The 12887-nt window shown below is 39.6% G+C and overlaps 1 protein-coding gene across 2 annotated transcripts in view; it reads left to right on the forward strand.

Moving 5' to 3' along the window:
- Positions 1 to 12887, forward strand: part of LOC122881673 (thrombospondin type-1 domain-containing protein 7A) — a 144327-nt gene that overhangs the window by 127027 nt on the left and 4413 nt on the right. For both annotated transcript variants that reach the window (XM_044208173.1, XM_044208175.1), the window contains 5 exons: positions 2149 to 2322; positions 4765 to 4857; positions 6147 to 6229; positions 7272 to 7485; positions 10262 to 10349. In XM_044208173.1, the coding sequence (XP_044064108.1) occupies positions 2149 to 2322; positions 4765 to 4857; positions 6147 to 6229; positions 7272 to 7485; positions 10262 to 10349 (652 nt within the window). The remainder of the gene's footprint in view (positions 1 to 2148; positions 2323 to 4764; positions 4858 to 6146; positions 6230 to 7271; positions 7486 to 10261; positions 10350 to 12887) is intronic.

The following is a 12887-nucleotide window of genomic DNA, read 5'->3' on the forward strand; positions in this document are numbered from 1 at the left end:
CAGCGCAGACAGACAGGTGAGCTCTGCCCAGCTGCTGGACTCTGTCCATCAGATCTGTAGCTCCAACGCTTTACTGCCCCTCCCACAACCACAGCAGTGCTCTTTATATATACACAAGCTGCACCCTCAATATTGTGCCACACAGAGAAGTGAACATGAGATTTCCTTTGGGTAAATAGGGCAAATCTACAACATTTCAATAAGAAAAGATGGGAAACTGAACCCCCAATTTATGATTCAGCCTGTTAAGAGGGGTGTATTTTCACACAGTGCAGCTTCGATATAAATCTGTTATTTTCAGTGTGAACAGTCCCTGAAGGAAGAATTATTACTTGCTTCTGCCAAAAGACAAAACACAAATGGGGAGTTCATTTCCAAAGTGCTATGTGCCCATTTTGGTTCACCATTGATCGTTCGTCATTCAATCTCACTAAAATATAGAGAGGAGAAAAAATGTTACTCTTCTTTCAACCCACGACTCGTTTAAAAGTACCAAGGTTTGAATTAATTTCATATTTTAAGAGCATGTGAGATGTGTTTCCACTGGTGGATTTCTCATTTTGGAGGGGGGAGAAAAAAAACCTCATCAGATGTCTTCTGGCCCCTGAGATGGAAAACACTGAGAAACGCTGCCCTAGATAACAAGTCAGTCCAACCCCTTTTGCCAAACTGCAGGAGCAGTGAAGTATCAAACGGCAATCAAAAGCGCAGACTGTTTTCTGTGCAGGGAGGTACAGTAGTGTGATTTTAGGGGAAATTCGAGGGCTGTTTGCGTAGGACCGGGAGCAGCTTGGGAATACTGGCAGGTTGCATACACACACACACACACATTCATGCACCGCCACCCTTGACCCATGTTCTATTTCCCCTGCTGCTTGATGAGCTGCAGTTGTCAGCTGTGATCAAAACCAACCCGCCCTGCATCTCAAATTTACACCTTCCTCCTCCTGAAACTCTTCAAAGCATCTCAACCATCATGATACAATATGTAAATACCTTAACATCTCACCCAGATCAAACTCTTCTCAGCCATAGATAGATAGGTAAAACATTGCTTTAGTTCTGCCAAAGTTGAATATCTGATTTCCACCAGGACACCCACACTAAAACTACAATGCAGAGATTTTTGCATAGCTTACACGGTTCTTTAAAAGTCAATAAAAGCCATGAAAATTAATAAAAACAAGAGGGTTCAACAAGAGATGGAGGATACAAGTAGATTAATAGTGAAAATGAAATAAAATACATCTAATCTAGTAAATCTAGATGTGATTCTGTGATAATACCGTTTCCGTCAGCCGAAGCTCCTCAGGCAGGTCTTTCCAAAGCATTGGCAAAATGACGGCAAAAACCTGGCCACCTTTTAGTCTTAAACTCTGCCTGAAGAGCCTGCCTGAGGATCTGAGGCTTACAGGAAATTAAAAGACTTGTGATATGGCTCAAGGCCAGACCCAGCAATTTTCTACAGGTCATCAGGCAGCTATTTCAAAAATTCCCCACTGAACAGGGCACAGTGAAGAGATGTAGTTTAATTTGTAAGGATTTCATTTCTACCTGCTTTATTTACACCAATATGAATATATAAGGTTGTTGTACTACTAATTGATTGTTCACCTAGTAACACACCTGACTCTGTTCTTTTTATTATTTCTTTATTTTTGCATTTTCATCAGTTTGGGCAACAGGTTTCGTGTTTTGTCTGTTTTTTATTTATTCATCAATTTATGTAGGGATTATGATGTTATTGTTCAGAATTAAATTTTGTTTGTTGTTTGTCATTAACAAAATGCGAGTAGAATAACTTAACTTCTCCATATTGGTAGTGCTGTTAAATAGGGATGTAACTATTTGTTTATGTTTAGTCTATAAAATGTAAAATCACAACTTCCTGGAGTCCAACCAACAGTCCAAAACCCAAAGATATTCAGTTGACAATGATATAAAACAGAGAAAAGCAGAAAAATCGTCACATTGGGGAAAGTGGAACCAGACGATGTTTGGCAATTTTTCACAATTTTTGCTTGAGAAATGATTATTGATGAATGAATTAATTGCTTTCATAATCACACGTATTCAGTTAAGTGCTCTCCGACCAAAAACCTTACATTTACAATCCCAATGATGTATTTTGTCCCTTTGCCCCTGCAGGTGAATGCTACCTGATGGAGTGGTCAGACTGGAGCTCATGTGTGAGCATCTGCGTCAAGGGGGCTGGCGTGGACTTTGGTTCGGTTCAGGTTCGCTCACGAGCCGTGTTGGCCCAGGAGCCTGAAAACCTGCAGCTCTGTCCTGACCAGTCTTGGGAGTCTCAGTCCTGCACAGGTGAGAATACTTTGAATAAGTGGTACCTTCAACCTTCTCACAACCAGAAAGTTTGACAAACAGAAGCAAACGCCCTTTGACTAGTGAACTTTCAGTGCATGCAAATTAGCCTGCAGCAAGTCAGCAGCCCTGAGCTTTGATTAATTGATCCATTTACTTGACCCATGTATTCCTAATGCGCATGATCATAGAAAACTGAAGTCAGTCTCAGCTTGGGTGGAAGGCAGGGAAACGCGATGGAGAGCTTGAACACAGGAACGCACTTACATTCAGGGTCATACCTGCAGGCTATTTAGTCTTCTATCCATCTGAATTTGTATGTTGGACCGTCAGATGAAACTGGAACACCAGAAGAAACCCACGAAGAGAAGGGTTGAATTTGTGGAATAAGGATTGAGGATTGATCTGTGTTTACCCTAAATCGGGGGGGTGCCCAGCACCGAACATCACTGAAAAAAACTAAAGCGCTAACTACTATTATGCCTTTGTTTTTCCCTCTGTACACTGGGTCAATTGGCTCTCTCCCAGATAGGATTTCTTCAGTCAGATCTCCAGACGGAGGAAACCCCCACGCTCATTTACTGTTGTGATATCTGCAGCTCCCCAGGCGCGTTAATCACCCATTAGGTGCAGTGTGGGCTTTGAATCACCACCACCAAAGCTCAACATGTACAGTAGCCATCGGCTCGCCCACCACTCCTCCTCTCCTCCCTCCCTGGCTACTGTACACAGCTCCACAGCAGTTTTCACTAGCCTGACCTGGTTTCAGAGCATCACTCAAAGCACAGGGTGGAGGAGCCAAGACTAGTAAAGGCGGGGGAGGAAGAGAGAGTGGAGAGAGGGGGAAAGGGAGGCTAGGGACGGAAGAAGAGAGATCAAATAGTTACATTAAAAATGACTTTCGCGGGGGCGCCGGGGTAGCCTAATGGTTAAGGCCGTTTTGATTCCTGGACACGGAACTTTCTCCCCACGTTTCCTTTTTTGTGTGCTCCATCGGTCATAACGCTGTGTTCTGCCACATGCAGAGGACAACAGTCCTGTTATCTGTACCAGGGCTTAATTTGTCCCACGCATTCACATTCAACTAGTAGCAAAGAGGTCCAATATGTCTGTTCTTAGAAATACAATACATGCGATCTCATTAGTGATTGAATGTTATCTCTAGTTACGCACCATGTAAAGTTAGCCTATAATATGATACAAGTTCTAATCAGTTCAATGAAATGAAACATAATGCTGTTGGCTATATATACAGTTTGGAACGTTAACAAATATGATAATTTCTGCATGAGCCTTTTCTTCTTCCTCCTTCTTCTTATCCAAGTCAAGGTGGACTAACCATTAACATGCTGATGTTTAGCAGGTATAATGTTTAAAATGAATATCAGTACAAAATGTCATGGCAAACCGTCTAGTAGATGTTGAAGATAAGTGAAATGGTTTAGCCCTACTCCATTAATTTTTTGTACAGTCCCTAGCCAGCACACCTGAATGGCAATTACATTTTTCACTCATTAGCAACCATGGATTCATGATTTTGGAAGGTACCGCCAGCGCCTTGCATGGTATCCCCACCTCCTTTGGTGTGTGAATGTGTCTGATAGGCACACTGAACCATGTTGGTATGAAAGTGCTATGTAAGTGCAGTCCAATTTTAACAGCATGCTTATAATGAAAAAGCAACTAGGCTTGAAAATCTCCTCTCTCAGTCCTTACAGAGACTTTCAGGTATGTTTCAAAAACCTGTGATTTTTTTTGGGGGGGGGGGGCTAACACAACTACTGACATTATGTCTGCTTCCAGAACGGCTCTTTCTCCGAGAAATGTTTCTATTGTAGTAAAACAACAATCTGCTCGTAAAAGATGGTGGGAAGTGCCGGCTGAAGTGAGTGATTCACTGATAACTTGACACATTAGAAAAACGGCCTCAACTGTACCACAGCAAGAAAGAAATGAGAAAAATGAAGAACATAAAGGGTAAAGTTGTCTCAGCCGCAGACAAATCGTCCCGTGGAAGCTGCAGATAGAGCTGTGCCATCGACTGGAGCAGTGATACTGTACCCAGGCCTGTGGAGAATAGATCTTTCCTTTGTTCAAGGTTAAACTGTTCATTTACGCTAGCCGAATGGGCTGGACTGATGATTGGTTACACAGGACTCTGTAGGGAAATATGGTCATTTACTGCACTGATGGAGATATTGATAAAGCCATAATAGCATTGATAGAAAGTCATTAAGCAAAAGCTCTTACTGAAGATTAAAACATTGAACTGGACCCCTCTGTGAAGACACACTGAGTGATATTATATGACAGCAACCTATTATGCAACCATAACTTAGCAGCTGCTTTATTAAAACGTCACTCATATGATTGATGGTCTTCATTGCAGACTCCCACTGTACAGTCTTTATAGATGTTGATTGTTTTTTATTTTGCTCTCAGGGGGCGAATGTTACGAGTACAAATGGTTCAGCAGCGTAAACTCCACCCGCCCTTTTATCTGGTGTCAGCGCTCAGATGGAGTCAATGTCACCGGTAAGGAACTTGAAATGGAGCTTGCATTATAATACATAAAGTATGGAGACTTGGCCTTGGGTCAGATTACTTGTTTAGTGTATGATGAGAACAAAAACACAAATTTTCCATGTATGCCATACACCAGTGGTTACCAACCTGAGGTCGGGACCCCCACAAGGGGTAAAAAAAATAAATAAATCTGGTGCCTCTCAAGATAATAAAAAAGCGATCTCTGCCACACAAAATTTGGTTTAAACAAAGTTTACCATGATATTTGCCTCTTTTTTCTTGTGAATTACTGGATGATTTTACCTTTTCGAGTGGCACTAATGATTACTTTTACTGTACATTTAATAATCTGCGGATTATTTTCTCAATTAATTGATTTGATCCATAAATAGTGAAAAATGCCCATCACAGCTTCCTAAAGCCCAAGTTCACATGTTCAAATAGCTTGTTTTGTCTGAGCAACAATACAAAAACACAAGAAATTCAGTTTAATATCATAAAAAACCAGAAACCTTTTCTTTAAAAATTACTAAATATTGTTGCAGATTAATTTTCTGTTTACCGAATAACCAGTTATTGGACTAATCGTTTCAGCTCTAAAAAGTACTAAAATAAAACAAACAAAAAATCTGTTTTGGGTTGAACAGGGTACATCTGTAGACATACCACTGGTGAGGAGGGGTAAGTAGACCGTGGTTTATTTTACAGGGTCAAACATTGGTGAAACACTGCCCCACACTACAGTATTTTAAATGATAAGTACTGTAGCTGAATTTATCTTGAAAGTGAGAAACTGAGCGGTTGCAGAAGCTCTAAAGCTCAATAGTAAGTCTACATCAGTGAGTGGCAGTTTTATGTAGGAGGATAAAATTTACACAAAATATGTCAGAAATATAAACACACTGTTCTAAAAAACCAGGGACTTATTTCTATAAGAAGCGAAGGTGGTGGGCGATGGCAGCCTGTGCAGCTCTTCATCCCTGCATAACACATGAACACATGGTTACTCACCTAAAATAATTTCAAAAAGAAACCTGGCCACATCAGCTATATTATAGATGCTTTCTTCTTTTTCTTTTTTTTTTTAATTTAAAAAATGGATGAATGTACAGGCTGTGTAAAAAACAAAACAAAAAAAAAAACTAATAACTTTTTTTAATATGAGAATGTTTTCTTGCTTGAGGTAGTAACACTCATCAACAGGGAGCAGTGCATCTACCAGGACACACAGATGTTCATTGTATTCCTTTAAAAACATCATGAACTCTTATTTGATTCTGTTGTCTTTCCACCTGCAGGAGGTTGTCCTCCTATGAACCCTCCAGTGGACAACAGCTCCTGTGACCCCCCCTGTCTCATGCCAAAGTCTTTCTGCAGTGAGGTGAGTAGCTCTTTGTTCTCATATCACCAATTCAACCGTAAATAAAAAGAAAATCTTATAGAGAAAAATTTTGTTTACAAAAATGCACAATAAAAACACAGAATAAAAACAATAAAAAGACATAAACCTAAAAGCACAGGTGCTCTGGATGAATGACAGTCTCTGTACTCACTGTGACACACTGCTGCCAGAATTTAATATGAATGCAGCAGGGAATGAAATGATGGCAACATGAAGATGTAAAACCTATTTTTCTGTAATGTCACTCAACTGTGCTGCATCGAAATCAGGAAAATAAGTTTATGTCCACCAGAAACAGCAGCTGGTAAATCTCAAAGTTTATCCATTTTAAAAGCTTGTATATTTTTTTAAAAAACAAAAATTTGGACCAAGCAAAAAAGGCTAGATTGGTTGCTAGAGCCAACAAACTTAATAACCACTGAATAAGCAGGTCAGAATGATCTGATGAGAAGCGGGCTTAGGACTTCTGAGGTCGCCGGTTCAATCCCCGGGCCAGCACAATAAATCTACAGTTTATTAGGTACACCTAGCTAAAACTAATGCAGTTTAATACAACAGCCCTGCTTTAAATCCAACCTTCAGGAAGGTTATAATGTTCAGTTTTTGATAAGAGGTGTTAATCCAACTTGATGTTCACTGTTGAGGCTGCAGTTTTATGGCGCTGTTGAATTGTTTGCGTTATACTGACAGGTGTTTCTAATATTTTGTCCACCCCATTTATATCAGCGACGGTAGGCTAAATAACAGCTCTCTGTATAATGAATACAGTTCACAAACATGCTCTGAAATGGTTTTGTTTTTTTCTGGAAGCTGATGCTTTTATCTAGATTGAATGAATGAGATAGAGACAGCACACGCTGCTGAGGACGTACAGGGGTTGAACTTGTGACCTAACAGTAACAGGTCGGCTACCCTACAATACCGACATCCAGGGCTTCTTCCAAAACCCCACTAGATTAATTTCATTTCCATGCTGTACCTGCGGCTCAAACCAAACATGATTCTGCGCTGCCCCCTGCAGGCTGGTATTTGCATGTGCGAGGAGGGATTCACAGAGGTGCTGTCGCCCACTGGGCAGCTGGACCAGTGCGCTCCCATCCCGATCCTGGAGATCCCCACAGCAGGGGACAAGAAAGGGGATGTGAAGACCAGTCGTGCCATTAACCCCACCCTGCCCACCACCATCCTGCCCGGACGCACTGGGCGGACCTGGTACCTGCAGCCCTACGGACCAGGTCAGACCACCGGACGCACTTTATGATTAGTTCAGATCCACAGCTTCTCTTCACAGTGCTCACAAAAATTTAAAATATAAAAAATACAAGACACATCCAGTTGTAAAGAAGTGTTTTGTTGCTGTCAAGTGAAAACCTTTAATCTCTTAACTGTCATGTTTTGGGGAACTAACCCTGCCTTAATGTACTTTTCAGAAGCTCCTATTTTCCAGTTGTCAAGTCATAATTATAAAAACCACCACATAAAAATCCTTCTGAGTCAGAAATGTGGACGAAGAAGGATGCAGACGTGGTTAGTTTTTATTTTGGGAAATGTTACTTTGACAGGATAATTAATCTTTTACAACAACAAAAAGTAAAAATAAAACACATCCAGCCAATGATGGCTGTAAAAAAGGGCCTATATTTACTGCAAATGTGCAATTGCTTGTAGACAAATAGTAATCCTGCCAAGATAAAGGTCAGTAAATCATCACACATCATTTCCAAAGCTCCCACTTGCAATCATGATCTGAAGGGCTGTTTATGTATGTGAAAGTTTTAAGTCAGGAACTTGTATTTAAAATATTTCCCCTTGCACTACTGGAGGAGAAAAACAGCCTCTCTTAGTGCCCACTGTGTCTTTTTAAGTATATCTAAAGGTTTTAGAAAGCCCAGCGTTTTTTCTCAACCTGCAGAGCACCATGTAATCCTTGAGGTGAAGTTAAAGCTGAGAGGTTTTCACATGACAACAGCAGAAAGTACTTCACTTTCAGTTTGTGTTTGGCAGATTTAGTGTTGACAGGGTCCAATTAACATTAGGTTTAGCATATTTTTACCTGCAGCTGTGCATGAAATAAAACTTGACACATTAAAAAGATGCATCGAACATGTTTTCTGTCTGTTCCAGTCTGCTCTGATGCATGTATGAACCTTGCGTCCTAATCGGAACTACTGGTACATTAACATTTGAAAACTGCATCTGCACAGCGCGTTGCGACTGATGGTGCATGACAGCAACAGAAACATTTAGGATGCAATTGTGCAGAACAGATTGAGTTAACATCTGTCAGGAGCAGCCACTTCCACATTCACACACCATCACGTACAGTAACCCTTGTATCGTTTATCTTCCAAATGTTGTTTTTGCAGCACACTTTGTGCTATTATGCTTCATTACAGTAAGATCTAAAACACGTTTGTTTCCCCTTTTTAAAGGTAAGACTTATAATACAACCTGTATTTTACAGTGCAATTTCATTGTATGAATCAGGTACCAATGAAATACTTACTGGTTCCTCTGGTAAGAAAAGGAAAATAAATACATTTAAATTTAAAGTGTTTTTGTAAATACTGGGTACTCATGGGATACAGCACTTGGAAACAAAACTGAAGTTTGGGAAAAATAGTGATATTAACACTGATATTCTGTGGAGCCTATCAAGTAATTATGGTATAACATACTGCACAGTTATGATAGCCCACTGCATAGGCAATTAAGCCTACCGGTTTATGGTGCTGTTCTTTATAGTAATGGAGGAAGTATAATAAAAACAAATGCTTTTGCCCTTTGCTCATGGCAGATATGAGTTAAGGTTGCCCCAACAGAAAATCTGAAGTCCATCTAGAGATATATACTGTAGTTGTTATAGAGGAAAACTCTGACCAGCTTTTATGGTACCTAGCAGTGGTGGAAGAAGTACTGGAAGAAGCAATACCTCAGTGTAGAAATACACTGCTACAAGTAAAAGTTCTGCATTCAAAACTTTACTTTGCTAAAAGTACAAACATATGAGCATTAGAATATATTTAAAGTACCAAAAGGTAAAAGTAGTCATTATGCAGGATGGCCCATTTCAGAATAATATATATTATATTGATTATAATTATCGATGTATTCATGTGTAAGCATCACTAATATTGCAGCTGGTAAAGGTGGCACTAATTTCAACTACTTTATGTACTGCCATGTGGCTTAATCCATAAAAATACATAATTATTTATTAGTTGATCATATTATTAATTAATAATCTGACTCTGTGAAGTAAATAGTAACTAAAGCTGCCAAAATAAATGAGTGAAAAGTACAATATTTACCTCCAAATTGTAGTGGACTATAAGTGTAAAGTAACCTCAAAATTCTACTTGAGTAATTGTACTTAGGTACATCCCTAAGTACTTACTATCACAGTTACATAGTATTTATGAAAATAAATACTGGGTATTCCTCCATTTCTCTAAAATGCCCAGTTGTTACTTCCTTGTCCCCATAACACGGCAGCGGCGGATGGCCACCCCCCATTGAGTCTGGTTCTGTCCAAGGTTTCTGCCTCTTAAAGGAAGTTTTTCCTTGCCACTGTCGCCAAGTGCTTGCTCATGGTGGGATTTGTTGGGTCTCTGTAAATAATATTATAAAGAGTACGGTCTAGACCTGTTCTATAGGAAAAGTGCAATAGATCATTTCTGTTATGAATTGGCGCTATATAAATAAAATTGAATTGAATAGTCTTTTTTTTCTTCAACTGTACATTTAAGTACCAGTAGCAGCAGGTATGTTAATAAAATAGAAGGATTTTATCGGTACCTAACTCATACAAAGAAAGTACTCTGTAAATTGTGGGCTGTATTATTATAAAGTGTTACCGGGGGAAAAAAAAGAAGTAGCAATTGCAGCAATGTGTTAGTTTTCTGAAGCTTTCACAGAATGAATAGTTGCAGCTTTTAATGGCTGTTGGTGGCGTGTTGAAGTGTAAACAGACAGACAGACAGACAAACTGACGAGCCTCCTTCTCCACAGATGGGAAGCTGAAGATGTGGGTGTATGGTGTAGCAGCCGGAGCCTTTGTGCTCCTCATATTCATAGTGTCTATGATATACCTAGCTTGGTGAGTTGACGAGTTTAATTTCCCCTATTTATCATTATCCTCACTCATGAAACCAAACCCTCCTCATTTCCCCCCTCACCCGCTTTGAGTTAAAGCACCCCCCTCCCCGTCATCCAGCCACCCTCACATCACCGTTTTTGTTTTTCCTTTTTGCTTCCTTCATGCCATCCTCTTGTGAGAGCAGCAGCTACTGTGCCAAGGTGCATCGCTCTCTTAAGGCCCAAGAGTCTGACGCCAATGGGACGGCGGTCTGGATGGGCCAAAATGCACACGAGATGATTTACACCTGTCCCGATTGCCAAGAGCTGGCTCAAAGCAGCAGCAGCAGCTAATGAGGATGTGGAGGGTTCACCTCCCCCACACAACCCCACCCCCACCCCCACCCAAGCCACCAAACCCACCCACAAACACACCCTCCAGTATAAGTACCTGAAGTCCTTGACCTCGCTCAAAAGTGGCATATGTCCTGCCTGACTTAGCTGAGTGAAGGTGCTGGTGCAGGTGAGGACAAACCATCCAGGTTTTGTTTTTTTTTAGTTGTCGTAGATCTTGTAGAGCACGTAGACCACATAGATGGTGTTTATCTGTTGATCGTACCCCTGTTTAGATAAAAAGGTCTTAAAGCTACGTACATACCACAGGACTTGATCATTAGTTTTGCCCATATCTGATATTTTTTTTTACATCCTGTTTACCTACTTTTAAAAAGGACCCATATCTGATTGTATTCACACCAGAACCAGATTTATGCTTAAAACAACCCACATTTACACAAATCACTGCTGTATAAGTAAGCCCACGCAGCCAAATTATCATCATAATTGGAGGTAAACCAGGTAGGAATAATTACTTTCTGTAGTATATTTACAGGTGTGTAACAATACTTTTTGAGTACTGACCAACAGCGGGGGAGGAAGTACGGAGATATGTTACTGTAAAGAAGAGTTCGACATTTAGGGAAATACGCTCATTTGCATTCTTTCAGCGAGTTAGATCAGAAGATCAATACCACGCTCACGTCTGCACGTCAAATATGAAGCTGCTGCCAGGAGACGGTTAGCTTAGCTTGAAGACTAAAAGCATGAGGAAATAGCTAACCTGGCTCTGTCTGAAGTTTACAAATACAACTATAAATACTTCTAAAGTTCACTTATTAACACGTTATATCTTGTTTGTTAAATCTGTAAAAAAAAAAAAAAAACCTGCTTACAGTTTTTATGCTAAACTAAGCTAACCGTCTCTAGCTTCATAATTAGCATACAGACACGAGAGTGATATCAATATTCTTGTCTAACTCTTGGCAAGAAAACAATTAAGCGTATTTCCCAAAATGCCGAAGTAACTACTTTTATATACTGTTGGGTAGTTAGTTTTTATAAAAAAATCTGACTCTGCAAAGTAGCTGTTAACTACAGCTGCCATGTTTAATGTAGTGGAGTTGAAGTATAAAGTGGAAATACTCAAGTCAAGTCCAGTACAACTACAATACTTGAGTAAATGCAATTATTTACTTTTCACCACTGCTGAAACTAAAAAGTAAACGGCTGGCGTTGAATGTTGGGTCAGATTGTTTGTTTGCTTATTGTTTGAGCAAACATTTCCTCGTTTAAATCATAATTTCAGACGGTATTTAATTCAGGTAAGTTCTTTTACTGCACCTTTGTGTTTAGATAAAACCAAACACTGATGCATGATTTATATTTTGTTAATCCTCAGTAAGAGGTCTCAAAAAGAGCATTGTTCTGGTATCATATTGACATTAGTGCCACAACATTTTAAGGTGGAGAAATGAAAGGAGAGAGTGTAGCCTGAGCTTATGAGACAAACAAAAAACTGAAAAATCTGATCTATATATTTAGATAATGGAGAGTGTAGCTTGCTTATAAATTTTGTATTGTGAGAAGGTTAGGCATGATAAGCTACAGCTTCAGCTTACACCTTTTTTATTTTGCGGCTGAGCAAGCACATTTTAGTTGTTACCGCATTTATTTTAACTTAAATATCAGATAAAGTTACTCTCAATGTGTTTAGATGAAAGTCCAACTGCCAAATAACTGTTTATTTTATCTGTTACACATTTATAAATTATATCTTGTCTCATGTGTGCAAAAAACAAACCAAACAACAGTATTGGGTCCCTTTTAACCAGAAGGTGTAAACAGACTATATTAGCATATTAGCATAGCATAGTATCCCTTGGTAACACTTTGTGCTACTTTGTCATCAGGAGCATCAGCCTGTGAAAATTTACTACAAGCACATCACATGTTCACACAAGGATTTAATGACACAGTGTCAGTCCAAAAATAATTATTTGCACTTACACGGTGTTGTTACATCCTCATGGGTATATCGACGTGTTTGTGTATCTGTGCAGTTAAAAAGGTTCCCATTGGTTAATATAAAAGTAATATAGATTTGTTAAAGCTGTAGTAGAAAGTACAGATCCCCTAACACTACAACAGCAGACTCAGAGATGAATAAAGATAAAGGAGATGTGAATTACTGCAGGGACTCGTTTCTGTACCACAGATTAAA

The sequence above is a fragment of the Siniperca chuatsi genome, linkage group LG9 (genome assembly GCF_020085105.1).
Source record: "Siniperca chuatsi isolate FFG_IHB_CAS linkage group LG9, ASM2008510v1, whole genome shotgun sequence".
NCBI lineage: Eukaryota > Metazoa > Chordata > Actinopteri > Centrarchiformes > Sinipercidae > Siniperca > Siniperca chuatsi.